Source organism: Pyrus communis, chromosome 11, assembly GCF_963583255.1.
Source record: "Pyrus communis chromosome 11, drPyrComm1.1, whole genome shotgun sequence".
NCBI lineage: Eukaryota > Viridiplantae > Streptophyta > Magnoliopsida > Rosales > Rosaceae > Pyrus > Pyrus communis.
In genome coordinates this window covers 10,306,056-10,323,333 of record NC_084813.1, presented here as the reverse complement: position 1 = coordinate 10,323,333, position 17,278 = coordinate 10,306,056, and the positions used below count along the sequence as shown (strand labels likewise).

Genomic DNA, 17,278 nt, shown 5'->3' with positions numbered 1-17,278 from the left:
GTGGTAGGTCTAGAAGAAAATGTTGAAGTTTCTGATCCAAAAATTGACTCAGAAAAAGATTCGTCAGATGAGTGTTCCAATGACGAACAAGACCAATACACGACTTCAGACCATAAAACCACATCAATTGATAAGGTAATTGGAGACATGGCTTTAGACGCCGAAACTACGCCAATCGATATGATTATTGGTGATAAAGTTGATATGGAGAAATCCCGTTTGGCTAAATTGTTCGAGTTGAAAGCTGAAATTGGCAAAATTATGCTTAGGGGGCATAATAATTGTTCAACACATTCGGCAGTCGATGATAAAAAATCTCTCTTCAAGTAAAAAATACTTGGAGAAAATTCTTTATTCGGCCTAGGGCGAAATCACATTGAAAATTTTGTTATTATAAGACCTCGGCTTGGAATAAAGCATCGTTGGCCTCCTCCTGACTATGATTCAGCCGTTTCCATTTTCTTTTGCTAAATAAAAAAAAATATTATTTTCTTACCATTCGGCCTTTCAGGCTGATGCATAAGAAAATAAGGAGGCAACGTTTGTATGATTGGCTATTTGAAGTTATTTTCAGTTGCTTTCCTTAAAAAAAAAAAAAAAGGGCATAACCATGATATCTGCACGTCATGATGATTTTTTTTTTATATAGCCAAAAGGTGATGTTCAGTTGGCCACTTGGCCATTAATTCAACACCGATTTGATTTGAGATAACATGCATTTGATGGCAGGTTTTGATCAGTGGCTTCAGTCAAGGAATGGTGTTTAATGGTGAAGTGTTAACATTTTCCCAAAAACCAACTCGGTGGTCTTTATCAGAAAAAGAGATGGCATGCAAAAGATAACATTATTTTAAGGAGGTGAGGGCAAGTTCAAGATATGAATAAAGACCCATCCATTTCATATGGTAGGCTTTCACGAGGGCTATTATTTTCATTTGGTGAGGCCGTTTGGTGGAAAAGAATTAGGCCAAGGTTTTATGGCCTTGATTTTTTCAATCATTGTTGTCGGCATCAGTTTTTAGTCGAGCGTGTCGAGTCGAAACAATTTTGGTTGAAGGAATGGAAGTTTAATGCCGAATGCATTTTTATTCGACGATGTTTTCTCAGTAGTTCTCGGCCCCGTTTTCTCAGCCGTCTAGTTTGTTTCGGCCCCATCCACCAACTGTACCAAGAATCAGGTTCTTCTTGGCCCCATTTGCTAAAATCGCCGAGCCTTGTATAATTGTGGCAGCCGAGGAAAACCACAACGTTGACAGAGCATAGGTGTTAAGGGAATAACGATACATTGATAGATATCAGGGACTTGATCATGGTGACCGAGGGTTGTTGGTCGAGCTCGACGATAATTTTCTCAGTCTTAGATTTTTCCACTAATAAGCTTAAGGAAGCAGTAGTCGAATGAGTTGATTTGAAAGATCAGCTTGGTAGCGTGTATTGGCAGGTGGGAAATCTTGGAACACCCATTGTCATCACGTGTTTTGAGTTAGAAAGCAGTGGACAAAAGAAAAACATGGCCGAGGATTGTGCACATCAAGATTGCATGATGTTACCGCCAGGACCATATGGGGCCGAAGTCCCCAAAATTATTCTTACGTTGAGATTACATGATGTTGTCCTTGACCACATATTTCTTCGACCATAGCTTTGATCATCAAGTCAAGGTAGTTGGTTATCAAGTAGGAAGAGTGTGATAAAGATATGCATGGCCGATAACATCATTTTAAGCCTTGGTATTAACAAAGCCATTTGTTAGCATTTGAATTTTCAAAGTCAGGATATGTATGCATGGTTGGGGTTCCAGTCTTGGTTATGTTACAGGTTTTTGAGCTAGGTAAGGATCTCATGTTCGGCTGATGACCATCTCAAGTTGGTGGGATGGAGATGGCCGAGGCACTGTTTCATATACGGCGAAAGTATTGAGCATTTTGAATATTCTATTTGGTAGGATTATGGAATGCTGTAAAACTTAGTTTCCTTAACCATTCGGCTTACGAGCCGAAGTTCAAGGAAACTGGGGGGCAATGTTTGGACCCGATTTTACACCATCGGCTCGAGTAATCGAGGCCGTTGAGTGAGTATGTTTCTTAATCGTCAGATAAGATAATTTGCTATTGTTAAGAGATAATATTATGGTTTTTAATCATAATAATTATCTTTTAATAAATTATCTCAATTTCCTTGTACAAAATAAGTGGGATGCAAATCACAACCTCAACGTAGAAGCAAGCAGAACAGTCTGAGTTAATTTGGATTTGGTAGCAGTGTATTGTGTGAATTAGAACAACTTGGCTTGGACTCTTCACGTGGCATAGCATGGATCTGCAAGTTTTGGATAATGGTGAATAGAAAACCTAAGTAGGTTAGGTTGATTGACAAGTAGTCAGAAATGAATTTTAAATGGTTTGAAATTCAATAAATGGGATCAGGATGTATGGATGAGTGATAGAATTATGACAAGAAAAGAAAGCCTAGCTAGGCTAGGTTTTTAATTACGATGGGATAAGTCAAGGTGGGTTTTATTATCTTTGAAGAATCAACCATCTGAAGATAGGCTTTGGCACCTATGTCGCAGATCAGTTATTTTTACAAGTTTGAGTTTTAGTCGGTTTCTACTTATTATCCAGACCATGCCAAACAGAAAATATGTTCCTATAAATACAGACACCGTGTAGCAAAAGAGGGACCTCTAATTCAACACATAACTGCCCTGCGCAAAACCTCTCAAACATCTTGAGAGTTTTTTTATTTTCTTTTTTCCGCAGACACATCTTCAGTTTGGATAAACAACACTATGAAGGCAATCGGCGAACATCTTCAGTTTGGATAAACAGCACTGTTGCCGTAGAATTAGCCGTTCCTGAAGCACCTTCAGTTTGGATAAACAGCACTGCGTCAAGGCCGACTGGTTATCTATCTAAGTCTCGGTCGAGAAGGATTTTCGAATCCTTATTGGCAGAGGTCATCTCATTAGCCTTCTCGGCGAAGTAAGGTGTTACCAGGTTACTACATTCGGCACCCTAAGAGCCGAATTTGATATTGAACTTCGCAAAACTAGCAGCCTTGTCTTTAGGCTCGAGAATCCAAAGGTCGAGATATATTCCTTCCTCGGCCGCAATCGCAAGATAAAGAAGTCAGCAGCGCACTCAACGCAATATCAACAAATTTTACTCCTCAGCCAAGCATTCAACCGAAGGATGTAGTTAGCTTATTAGTTACTCGGCCTGCGCGCCACGTAAGGTTCGTAATTTTTAGGATCAACAGTATTGTTTATTCTGGAGAAAACCACTGCCCAGGAAGAAAGGTTTAAGGGAAGGAGAAAAGAAAACCGGCCAAAAGAAAAGAAAAAAAGGAGAAAAAAATAAAAGAAAAATCTTTTCGGCTATTTGTTTTAGGCCCACACGGGCAAAGGAAAAAAATGGTTAAGTTTGTTTTAGGCCACACAAGTTGTTGGCTTTGTTTTGAAGTTTAGGTGTCTGCCGTTGCCGTTCGCAATGATTACTCGAAGGCTTGGAGTGTTGATCATCCGAGTTGCCATAAGTTTTTAACGTTGTTTGTTTGTTGGTACATTTGAGATATGAAAATTTTGTCCGTTTTGTGGCGTAGAGCACTCATGTACTTTCTTTTTATACTCTCAACATTAGCATGTAAGAATCGGAATCACTTTGCAAGTCAAGTCAAGTTCGCCAGTTCACCACTTCGCAAGTCAAGTCAAGTTCGTCAGTTCAGTGGTTAAGTCAAGTTAAGTCAAGTTTGCATGCCTGCCAGTCTGCTTAACGGAGCCAGTCCGTATTTGCTTGTTTGCAAATCCATGTTGTATACCGCCATCAACTTAACGTGGTGTTGAAAAATATTAGTATTTATGGTTATATTATTATTTGAGTTTGCTTGTTAGTTTAGTATATGAGTTTAGCCCATTTGAATTAGAATTTCTAGATTTTGCTCTATAAATATAGCTTATAGTTTAACATAAAGTTAAGTTAGTCAAGATGTGACCTCTTGCAGTTTTTTAGCCGTTTAATATTATTCTTATTATTTTATAGTCTTGTTTGCGCACTCTGATATTCAACTCGATGAACGAACGTACTTTGAGGATCCCCGAGATCATCACAATGAGGATCCTAAGAGGATTTTCATTCCAATTTCACAACTGTTCTGATATCCCACATGGACATGCACATCCCATCAGCTTCACTTCCAATGACATGGTGCCACGTGTGAACAAAGAGTTGCATTCACGTGTGAGCTGTAACAATGGAATGGGGGAAGCCGATGGGGCCTACTTCAATAAGTTTTGGGTTTGGTTTGAGCTGGCCTCTGAGGATCTGAGCAGACATCTCCTTCACCAGCAGAAGGGCGAAAAATAATGCGGGAGATAGCTGAGGTCATTAATTGACACTGTATTCTCCAAAGAGACAGATGGACCACTTCTTCACCACCAATGCCCAAAAGTAGGGGCCCACCGAATTATCAAATTTTCATGCCGTTAGATTGTATTGGATTAGATTAATAGTATGGAATTTTACTACAAGTCGTATGAAAGTTTCACACTAAAGATGGGTGTGAATGTAGTGTTCCGTGCTATATGTATTGTGGATGCAAATTTCCGCCTTCTTCTTCTTAGACAAAATTGCACCTACAAAACAAATCACACCTTTGGTCAAGGCCAAAAAGCCTCACGCGCCCACGATGAATTTGTTGGGGGGGCCTTTGGTCGAAGAACCTCTGATGCCAAAGTTAGAATTTTGAGGGAAGAGTGTTTGGAGAATTTTGTAGAGTTTTGCAAGAGACTTGGAAGTAGTTTTTTGAGAGAATGGAGATCTCATTATAGGGATATGGCCGGCCCTATTAGGAGAATAGGGACTGGCCATTTGTGGTATTTTTTGGGTGTAATGTAGTTAATTAGCCATTAATAGATTAATTAGGTAATAAATCCATTAATTGACTAATTAACATAATTTAAAGGAAATGTTTTGGGGGTTATGGAATAATTACCTTGTGGAGAATATAGGATGAAGGTGGATGAAATAGTTTTGAATTTGTTACCTATTTTGAGCACTTTTGACTTGGTTGAGGGATGATTGCCCGTTGCTCGAGCGTAGAAATCCCAGTATGCCTCAAGGGTATTTTTGTCCTTTTCTATCCAAAAATCCACGTGTTGCCTTTTGATTATTTTTGGCTCCACAAATGCCCCTACACCTGCTGGGCCACTCGTAGAAAAGGGCAACATGTATAGAGATTTTCTTGCTTTAGGAAACTTTGGACTGCTTCCGATTTTGATGTAGATTCCCTCTTTAATAGGAAATTAGATCCTTCTAGGAAAGGGAAACAAATTTGTGTCAAAGCCTATTTAAGTCGACCTCAAGTGGGTTATTAAATCAACTTTGAAGAGCGATTTATTCTACCCTACAAGAGAGAGAGAGAGAGCTTAGAGGATATTTGTTCCCCTTCCTCTAGCAATCTTCTACATCTTGCCCGTGCAAAGGACCGTTTTCTGTTGCTTCCTTCGTTTTCTCCGTGCCGAACTAATGTAAGAAAATTTTCATTTTTCTTGTCTTCTTCGTGGATAGTGTTGTCGTGGGGTAGTGGTCGAGGTGGTGCGATTGGCTGGCAGGGGCTAGGAGTCAGCTTGGCATGGGCCAATGAGGTGGTTTGGTAGGGGCTATTGCTTGTGCTGCTCGGCTTGATTGAAGCCAATGATTGGCTCGACATGGGCCGAGGAAGTGGCGTGGCATGGACAATGGTTTAGGCTGCCACGCTTGGGCTGCTTGCCAAAAATGAGGAAATTGCTTGAGTTTAATTTCTTAGCTACAGTAGATGGAGCAGTCAAGGATGGAGCTGCCAAGATAGGAGTTGCTGAAGATGAAGTGTGGGATGAGCGAACTGTTAAGTGTAAAAGTGGATGTTGCCCCCTAACCATTTGTTTGCCTAGTTGATCTTCAAGCATTCGATCTTTTGAGCTATGTGGTCGTCTCGCATTGGAGAGCTTACCCAAATGGGTGTTAAGGATTTAGTTTACCCTCTCGCACTGGAGAACAATTAGTTTACCCTCTTACACTGAAGAGCAATTAGTTTATCCTCTCGCACTAGAGAGCAAACCCATATGTTGGAGAGCAAACCTATATGAGTGTCGGGGAATTGGTTTACCCTCTCGCACTGGAGAGCAATTAGTTTATCCTCTCGCGCTATGGGTGTTGGGGAATTGGTTTACCCTCTCGCACTGGAGAGCAATTAGTTTATCCTCTCGCGTTGGAGAGCAGACCCTTTTTGGTGCAGGGGAATTGGTTTACCCTCTCACATTGGAGATCAATTAGTTTATCCTCTCGCGTTGGAGAGCAAACCCTTATGGGATCGGGGAATAGGTTTACCCTCTCGCACTAGAGAGCAATTAATTTATCCTCTCGCACTGGAGAGCAGATCCTTTTGGGTGTCGGGAAATTGGTTTAGCCTCTCGCACTGGAGAGCAATTAGTTTATCCTTTCACATTATTGAGCAGACCCATATAGGTGTCGGGGAATTGGTTTACCCTCTCGCACCGGAGAGCAACTAGTTTATCCTCTGGCATTGGAGAGCAGACCTATATAGGTATCGGGGAATTGGTTTACCTTCTCACACTGGAGAGCAATTAGTTTATCCTCACGTACTGGAGATCAGACCCATATGGGTGTTAGGGAATTGGTTTACCCTCTCGCACTAGAGAGCAATAAGTTTATCCTCTCGCACTGAAAAACATGGAAATCATTGTTGTGAGTGTAACTGAGGAAAGCTGGACTGCTGGGACAACCAAAATAATCCTTAGCCTACCCTCAGTTTTTGGTAGTTAGGCTGGTGTGTCTTTCTTGTACTTGTTTGCCCCCGACGTGCCATTAGGCTGAGTTGCTAGATTTGTCGGAATAGAAGTAGTCTTTATATCCAACAATCTATATGGGATAGTCCCGTTTGCTCGATCTTGTCATTGAAAGATGACTCGCTTATGTTGGTCATGTTTTATCGAAACGCCTTGTTAATAGCTTCGTTGCGCGAGAAATTACGCAATCACTTGGTCATGAGGTTTTCTTCTTCTTCCTGAATTTGCCTTTATCGGGGTGGCAGAGTTTTCGGTTGCCTTTGGTCATGACTTACTGGTCTAGGCTGCTTTTCCATGTGTTCGGCTCGTCTATGCCGCAGCTGCAGTGGGTGTGGTATGTTCCTAGCAAGCGAGCGGGTAACTTGCAGGCTGCTAGTTGAACTTGAGTCGAATTGAGTGATTATTTTTCTCCGTCCTCTGTGCTGCCTACTTCGATGTGAGGTGGATGATGCTCCTTGCGGGCCTTGTCGCAAATGAACAGTTCACTTGGAAGGTTACTTATGTTGATTATCGGAGTGTGGCCCTAACTGTGAGTGTATGTTTGTTTGTGGGCTTAATTGAGAGTGCATGCTCTTCCATGCACTAAGACTGGAGTATATGATATCTCGGGGGTCCAGTCGGGAGTGTAATATGTTAAAACGCTTGGTTCGTGACCAATCAAATGGCTGCTTGCCGGGATGCTGGTGGAGAGATTCGTCTGCCTTTGTCCTTCTTCGGGATACCTCGTCCGGGGCACATTGGCTCTCTGTGCGTTGCAAGAGTGGATTCACCAAAGTTATCTGTTGTGCAAGGGCACTCGTCAACTTTATGACTTGTCGAGACAAGTGTTGTTCGCCATTTGGATTGGAAGAGCTTGGAAAGAACATGCCTTCTTGAGTAGTGAAAGTGCGGTAGGCTCCGGGCGTAAGATTTGAATTGGGAAATGCCAAATTTATGAAGAAACGTGGTGAAAATGCCCTCGGCTCGATGGTTAGTCCAGATGGTTGAGATAGTCTTGGGCCGATTTGGGCTGCTTGGAATGCCGCGGGAGCAGGCTGGGCCACAAGAGTGGGTTGCACGGTGGAAGTAGTTTGGGCCATAGAAGTGGGCTACTCAGCGTATGATACACGCGGGTGCGAGGCTTGGGCTCTGCTTGGCAACACATTGGGCTCACGTTGGGCGTGGAGTGACATGGCTTGGGCCATGACCTTAGTGCCATGAGCCGCCTTGGATGGCACAGCTCGGCCCGTGGTGGTGACACCATGGACCTCACTGCGGGTGGCTACCATGGTAGCCACCACAGTGGTTTCCGTGGTGGTGCCGTTCCACCTATTGTCACATTTAGCCTCGTGGATCGCTGTGGTCCCATCTCTTAAATGTTGAAATTTTCATTTGTTGAATTTTCTAAATTTCTAGCCATTGTACTTCTCTTTAACGTTTTATCAAAGATTTTTTGCAAATAAAAAATTCTGATAATAAGAACGTACGAGAAATCTACAAATGGACAAGAAAATAGAAAACCTTGGATGCAAGAGTCTTCTATGAGTGTGGGACTCAACTCTCAATGAAAGCACCAATTTGTGGATGCAAATTTCCGCCTTCTCCTTCTTGGGAAAAATTGCACTTACAAAACAAATCACACCTTTGGTCAAGGCCAAAAAGGCTCACGCACCCACGATGAATTTTTTTGGGGGGGGGGGGGGGGGGGGGAAGCTTTGGCCGAAGAACCTCTGATGCCAAAGTTAGAATTTTGAGGGAAGAGTGTTTGGAGAATTTTGTAGAGTTTTGCAAGAGACTTAGAAGTAATTTTTTGAGAGAATGGAGAGCTATTTATAGGGATATGGCCTGCCCTATTATACCATTTGTGGTATTTTTTGGGTGTAATTTGTAGTTAATTAGCCATTAATAGATTAATTAGGTAATAAATCCATTAATTGACTAATTAACATAATTTAAAAGAAATGTTTTGGGGGTTATGGAATAATTACCTTGCGGAGAATATAGGATGAGGGTGGATGAAATAATTTTGAATTTGTTACCTATTTTGGGCACTTTTGACTTGGTTGAGGGATGATTGCCCGTTGCTCGCGCGTAGGAATTCCTGTATGCCAACATAGGTAAACATATATAGTTAGCATATGTGGTGTTATTTTGTTAGAGATATAATATTCGGACACACATTGTTGTCAAATGTACTCGTATATAGTTTTGTCCATTATTTTCTTTTGAATAACCAATTCAATTCAAATGCTAAGAATACAGAGGACCATGCAAAGAGAGAAATTAGGTGTGTGAAAATTAATTACATTTTCAATATAAAATTAAGCGTTACTACTTAATGGGTGCGTGTTCTTAAGGAGGCGAGGGACCGTTCTACTGGGGGCTTATCTCCTTTCAATTGCTCTGTGGGGGAGGAAGGAGTAGGTTGCATTAGCAGCCGCAGTCCGAATCCTTCCTAATCCCTTTATTGAATGAATTAATTTTCTTTCTTTTCGGTTGTAATCATTTATCTTGTCAATATAAAAACCATTTAATCCAAAAACTGATCATGTAAAATGAGACTAATATTAGATAAAAAAATAATCAATTCTCTACTTTGATGAATATTTGTCACAATGCACAACATGTAGATGTATATAATTCATCTGCGAGTAATCCATATACAAACAAATACTACAAGGTGCATAGAAAAGCGTGCGTGCGTGCACACACATATACATATACGTATACATTTTTATATAAGTAAATAGTTAACTGACAAAAGGTGGGCGATCGATTCAATTCAAATAGTTGGTGCGCAGCGATATTTGACATACGTACCAATAATTCAGACTAGCAAATTTCAAAGGTAATCTACCCCAGCCTTTTCAAGCTGATAGCATATATATCTTTTCACCAAAATGAGGTAGTCTCATGTCACTTCCCCTGCAATTTGTAATTTGAAATTATGAATTATACACACACACACATATATATTGCATAATTCAGTTGCTGAATATGTTATTTGTGACTTCTTGTGTGTGTGTGTGTGTGTATTTTTACTCTCTCTCTATCTTTCTGTAATGGTTTCAATGATATCTTTCAAGAAATGATATGCTTTCCTTTTATATTTGCGACTGATGATCTACAGAAGGGTTGAAGAAAAACATGAGAGTTGACAAATATTTACATACCACTGCATGAGATAGAAAGAGAGAGAGAGAGAGAGATGTACTAGTAATTAGCAAATGTAATGGGCTATGGCAACCCATTCACTGAGCTGTAATGAGATGGGGCGCATGTGGGAAGACTCAGAACCCCAGCCTGCTTCTCTCTCTCTCTCTCGTAACAGATAGAGAATTTGATTATTACTGAGAAATACAAGAAGGAACTATATGCTAACTTAGGATGTGAAATGTGATAAGACGAAATTCAATTTGCAACTTGCTGCTCCATGCTATCTTCTCCTCTCCTCTGAATGTATATATTTCTTTGCTTGCAATTGCCTGCCAGCAACTGTCATGTTCTAAACACCCACTACTAACTTTTATGCCTGCCCAAGTTGGAACTTCTAATAATAAGGGACTATATATATTATCTTTAGTGTTTACACATTGTACTCTCACTAATCACTAATTTTACAAGACTTGCACGTTTGGTAGCATAATTTGATGTATAATGTAGCTCATGAGAAGAAATAGTTTATGAATATGTGTGCGGTGAAGTACCTAGTTGCACTATTTTTTTTTTACTCTACATTCACAGCAAAGTAGGTATACATAAATAACTCATATAAATATAGAATATTTTTCAGCACATATGTCAATTAATTTTGTGATTAACATGTTTAGGAGGAGCGGCCTCTTCCAAATAGGGCAATAGAAGCCTTTTGTTTAATAAAATTACATTATAATCGTTAAAATTTATTGTTCAAGGCTACATAATAATGGTGAGGTTATAGAATGATATTTTTTATGTTATACTACATGTCAACGTTGATTGTTGCACCCTAAACATCTTACTACAGTATACACGTACGTCATAAAATTAGTCATTATTGTTATTTTCTTCTGCGCTCCCTACCTTCACGTTTAGTGGCATCACAACATGATGTCATTATTCAATATTTAAATTACAAGAAAAGTAAGGTTACAACATAATCCATGGTTATAATAACATAGAACAACATTGTCATTATAGTCAGGTTGTAGACATTATGCGTACATGCGATTACATTACAAAATATTAATTCTTTGATTAAAGAGTACTGTTTCTGATAAGGCAAAAAATGTTATAACAAAATTTAAAGATATTAAACACATCAAATTTTTGCACCCGGTAATTTTGAATGGATTCATACCAGTTCATAAACATGTCTACTATTTTTTATTCTTTTCAAGGTGGCAAGCTGGCTAGAGAATGCTACCAGCTTATTACTATCTATAAGGCTGTCTAGTGGTGGCACCATATGTAAGTATTTGATTACCAAGAAAAAGTAATATAGTAGAAAGTGAAAACTTTGAAAGTGGTTATGATTAAAACCATGATTAATAGTAATCTTTTAGAAAGACGGTAGTGGTACTAGTGTAAAAGATGCTCTGATCACTCTATTCACTCTCTAACTGCAGCTAAAATTACCACTGCAACTTTACAGTGCGCATGGAATGGCATAAGCAAGCAAAAGGATGTCAGAGCTAACTTTCCCACTAAAAAAATACAAAAAACCAAAAATAAATCTTTTAATAATTCATTAGTTAGGATTCAAAATGCTTCTCTGAAATCTCATGCTCCCCATCTGCAAAAATACACTCTTACTACCCCACCAAACCTGACCAAAAGCCTTATCTTTAGCGGGTTGGGATACTCTTCAGATTCCTTTTCATTTGAGCCTACTAACCACACAATCCGGACCCTTGAAATTCAATCTAACGATTAAAAACAAGAGGTCTTATTAAAAGTTATAATAACTTTAACCGTTGGATCAAATTTCAAGAACTCAAATTGTATGATTAGTAGGCTCAGATTAAAGGTTCCAGAGAGGATCCCTTTCCATCTTTTGCAAAGTCATTATACTTCTTTTCAACTGTTAAAATGATATTTTAATACATTCTCTCTTCCTCATATTCTACATGTTCAACTACTATTACCAATAATTTTTTATTTATTAAATAATTGTAGCTAGCCTTTGTTTCCTGATATCTATTTAAGCATGCCACAACCAACTATCAAAACACTGTATCAACATATATGTATAGGTGCTCCATGGCTGCTCATTAAGGTAGGGGAAAAGCCTTCATCCTCAACATTTCATTTCCCAATATATTTATTTCATGTTTCTTTGCTCTCATTTTTTTCTTCCTTGAGAACGTACTTGTCTTTTCAATTTGAATATTTTTTTTTGAGCTGCTTCTTTAAATTTCTCTCTGTGGTTGTCCCTATGTGGTGGAACAGTTTAAAGTTGCCAAAACTGACATAAGATGTGGTTGTTTTGTTCCCTTGGTCATCACAGTTTTGATGATACAGCCGAAGTTAAAGAAGGCATGCAGTTTTTAAAAGTGACAAAATTGCTAACAAAATACAAAAGCTGAAGCTGAGGTTTGATTTTGGTTCTGTTGAGAAAGAAAGCTTGAAGTCACTAAAGCAACTCATTTCCTGGTTTTTTTGGCTCCTCCTTTGATATTCTAATATTGGTTGGCAGCTGGATCTGGTACTGGTGTGTCATCATGAAATTTCTTTGATAAACACAAGGAAAAATTTGTACAAAAAAGTAATATAGAATGACATTTTTCGAATGCCAATAACATCAATAAGGGCTGAAATATAGAGATATGTATACTATACATGCATCATCAATATATTAATTGATTATGTCATATAGACATTTTTTTCAAGTATTATTACCTCACATTTGTACCCTTTCTGAACAGAATCTACAAAACTATTACTGTAGGTTTGTAATCAATGGACGGTTTGGATTGGGACGACTGGGACGACGGCTCACACATCACAAACACATCAACCTTATTATGGAGCAATCAAGTACATGACCTTGAAGAATTGTTGGTGTCTAACTCAAGTTCCAGTGCCTTCATTCCAATCCAAGGGCTTCCGAAGGTGCAAACATCGCATGCGATTATGAATTCAAATACCGAAAAACCGAGCAGTATTGGCTGTCATCAAATTGCTCATCAGAAAAATCCATGTGGTTTGGAATCAGTGCATGTTATGTCAACTTTGAGAGCTGATGAATTGTGTCAAGCCCCTTTGAAGGTCAACATGACTTATAATTTGATGAGCTCACTAAGCACTAGTACTTTCATGGCTGCTGATCATTGTGGCAATCTTGGGAAATACGTACAACCGCAAGCCAATATTCAAGGCTTACAAGATCATCATGTCAAGGCTAAGCCAGTAACGATACACTCCGTTGATTCCTTGGATTGTTTGCTCTCAGCCACTAATAGCAACACCGACACATCTGTAGAAGATGACGATGGAATTTCTATGCTTTTTTCGGATTGTAGAAGAAACTTATGGAACTTTGGAGCAGGAAATAATAGTGCAATCTCTTCTGGAGAGTCTGAGAACAATGAAACAGTAGTCTCTCAAAGTTCATCAGATTTATATGTCCAAAGCCAAGGTAAGCCAAATTCCACAAAGAGAAGCCATGATCAAAGTGAGCCCAAATTGCACGGAGCAAATTATAGTCACTTTGGTCTTCTTCAAACAGATTATTCTTCTACTAGTGAAGGGGGTTTCAGGCTCATCTCCGACAACCCATCAAAAATGAAGAAACCCAGATCAGATAATAAGCGTCCAAGCTCATCCAACATCAGCTTTCAACAACCAACTTCATCCGTGTCAACTTCCTCTATTGAAGAACCCGATCCAGAGGTCATTGCGCAGATGAAAGAGATGATTTATCGCGCTGCGGCTTTCAGGCCTGTGAACTTGGGGCTGGAGCTGGTGGAGAGGCCAAAGAGGAAGAATGTGAAAATATCATCTGATCCACAAACTGTGGCTGCAAGGCAAAGGAGGGAGAGGATCAGTGAGAGAATTAGAGTTTTGCAAAGGCTGGTTCCTGGTGGAAACAAGATGGACACTGCATCAATCCTTGATGAGGCTGCAAATTATCTCAAGTTCTTGAGGTCACAGGTCAAGGCACTTGAAAACTTAGGCCAAAAAATTGAGTCCATGAGTAATTCTAATATTCCTACAACAAGCTTTGCTTTCTCTTTCTACCCCTCTTTTCCCATGCAAACCCATAATCATGTTCCACTCCAAAACCCTAATCATATCCACCAACCACACGGTTGAAAAACTAATCACAAACCATGAAAAAAGCCCTAGCTCTATGTCCTTAGTCCTTTAATCATTTTCATCATGATCCTTTCATTTCATCGTCAATGATTAACCTCCAAAACCCTATTGTATTACCCAAAAAGAAATTTAAAGTAGTAAATTTTGTATCCAAGATCCAAATCATTCTCTTCATCATCATTACATGTATCCTGAGTTATTAAGGCTCATTCCGTGCTGTCATAACATCCACCACCCAGGAGCTTCACAAGTACAACCTTTGGAAATGAATTTTTATCCAGTACTATTTTTGCTGCTTCCACTATCCAAATGTGTCATGTTTTAGTGAAGGAATATTAAGATAATAATATAGTGGAAGTAGCAAAACAACGAGTGGAAATAGTGTAGCTGCACATGATCTGCTTTTATACAAAAAGGATTTGCAATTATAACCCCTATGATTAAGATCAAGGGCTAGAAAGCGATTTATCACTTTAAGCTATTGTTGTATAATTGTTTAATGTGTTTTGTGTACTTGAAGCTTAGCTTTCTTGGAGATCTTTGTATATAGGTATTTCTTTTTAATGTCAGTGTTTGGCTAACCAATGCAAGGGACATTCTCTTAAGAATTGTGAATCCTAGTCAGTGGTCCTGTCTCCTTGATTCAACCCAAAGCGTGCCCTAGAAAATCACCCCAACCTCATTGCTTAGCACATGTTGTACTACTTTGCTTTTGGACAGGTGGGTTTGTTAATTAATTTGCATAAAGCCTTCCTTTTATCAAGAAACTTCATCCTAGGGATAGATTATGCAACTAATGATATTCTTCATGATGATGTTGATCCATTATTCTGGTCGTAATGATGTGTGTTATGAATTTTACGGTTTTGGAACCTTTGCAAATGGCTTAACCTAATTTGGCTTGTACGTGAAGTCTTAAAATCAATAGTCAGCATGGTAAATTATAACTTTTTATATTAAATTATATAATATAATATGTGAGATTAGTACTACGGTGTAGTGTTATTTTTCTAAACATTTAAACTACGTTATTGCTAGCTTATTGTGAGGCTAAGCCAACCCTCTCTCTTTTAGTGTAAATAATATCATTTGTTAAAAAAAAATAAAAATTAATTGTATAATATAATATGCGAGATTAGTTTTTCATCAATAGTCGAGGACTTGGGTGTGGTATCTCTTCTTCTGAAAGAGAGAGGACCCTTACCCAAGAAACCCACACTTGTTCCCTTTTAAAAATGTATTTTATTAGTTAATAATAAAGCAAACACAAAACAAGGGGACATCAACCAAAACCTTACAAAATAAAATAACACACGAACATTAATTTAAAAATCGAAAACCAGGCAAGCTTATAAAGTGATTGTAACTTATTTTTCGTTATATAGAGAACATTGGTGTGCCCTTGATGCACCTGAGGTCTGTTGGAGATAGTGAATCTCACTTACCGATTTTATTGAAAAAAAATGTCTGCTATTCACAAAATATACACCAAGGATTTTTCCCCTCTATAATTAGTATGTTTTTGGGCGATTAGCCTTTTTTTTTCTTTTTTTTTTCTTTTGCAAATTATACTCTAATTCCATTTAAAGCTACACAAATTCTGAATGATGATGTTCTTGATGATAATGGGGTGATGTGAATTTGGCCAGAAGGAAGAGATAAAAATTGAAATGAGAAAGGAAAGTGACTCTAAAATTATTATCGACTCCATATGGGCAAGTGTGTACGTAGTTCTTTGGCACATCAAAGCTATCCTTCAAAACATCCTTCTTGTTAGCTGTTTTGACGTTATTCAGTTTCGACATACTACGCAATTGCAGCTAGAGGTCATGACAAGAATGATTTGCAAATTTGGTTTAATGCTTTGTCTCATGAAGCCTTGTATGCCTGGCAGTTTGACTCCTGTAATCAATGCTGCTGTCGTGGCTTTTCCTTGTAATTTGTTTTTTTCTTATGAAAAAATAAAAAAGCGATAATGCATTGTGTCATGAATATGCATGATTTGTGGATCTCAGTTGGCTTCGTCTTGTAAGGGATTAGAAAAGTTTGTTTTGATTGGATAAACAAAGATGATATATGGCTGGAGAATTTTTGCTAAATTTACAGCATCTTAGTAAAATCTTAGGTGGAATGTCATTGTGCAAATTTGACATTAAAAGTCTATTCAACCGAAGTGTTATTTAGTGACTGGACTTGAAAGCTTTGTGACTTGGAGTCAATTTTGACATCAATGTCAAATTTAATTTTTAATTCATTTTAATAGTGGGTCTATTATTCCACTAATATTTGAAGCAACAAAAATTTTGTTTCAACATTTCTTTTAATAATTACAACCATTTAAAAGCTCTATTTAAATAAGAAAATAACATTTCACAATTCAGTTGGAGAAGTATAAAATTTGACATAAGATTTTAAATTGCCACATCAACCATCAATTATAATTTGACTCTTATAATTTGACATTTCCTTTGGAGATGATCTTAGACTTTCTGACATTCTCAAGGGAACCCATATCCCTGGCTCTGGCTTTTGCTTTTTATAGTCCCAGAATAACAAATTTTCCTGTGGAAAATCTGTTTAATCTAACATTTTGTAAACTTTCACAAAAGTGGGAGAGATGTTGACTTTCATTAATTAGCTGTGACATGCATTTTTTTTCTTTTCAAACAAGATATTTGATAAATTTGGAACAATATAGAGAAGATTAGCATAGCCTATGCGCAAGGATGACATGCATAAATCGAGAAATGGTCCAAATTTTTTTCTCTTAAAAAAATACGCGCACAAAATAATTTTTTATTCTAATGAAAGTTTAGGGTTACAAACTTGGATACAAATTGTTAATCCTCTGATTTTATCTTGGGTTGTAAAGTGTATGGGAGCTATTGATTCGAGAGTTGTAGTGACTTGTTCTCAAACCAATGAACATTGCAAGAGTTTGGCTTGTGACAATGGAGGAACCAAATATTTTTTTATTTAATAATTTTGAAATTAGTTTGAAATTAGATTTTTATAGTTTTAATAATTCATCCATGTGGCAATATTTAATAGACTTGTGGGTTCACATATGTGCCACATCACCATACTAGCAGAAATTTTGATGGAATTCTAACGGAAGGACTACATTCATTTGTGACATCCATATTCAAGCACTAC

General features: G+C 38.2%; 1 protein-coding gene and 1 non-coding gene across 2 annotated transcripts; both read left to right on the top strand.

Annotated features, from left to right (window-relative positions):
* The first annotated feature begins 12,937 nt into the window (after positions 1 to 12,937).
* On the top strand, positions 12,938 to 14,119 carry LOC137749496 (transcription factor bHLH87-like). The gene has a single exon (XM_068489596.1). It carries the CDS (start codon positions 12,938 to 12,940, stop codon positions 14,117 to 14,119), a length of 1,182 nt encoding a protein of 393 aa, XP_068345697.1.
* Positions 14,120 to 16,778: 2,659 nt separating this feature from the next.
* LOC137709588 (U6 spliceosomal RNA) lies at positions 16,779 to 16,884 on the top strand. Its single transcript, XR_011064880.1, has one exon. It is a non-coding gene; the product is annotated as a U6 spliceosomal RNA (small nuclear RNA).
* The last annotated feature ends 394 nt before the right edge of the window (positions 16,885 to 17,278 follow it).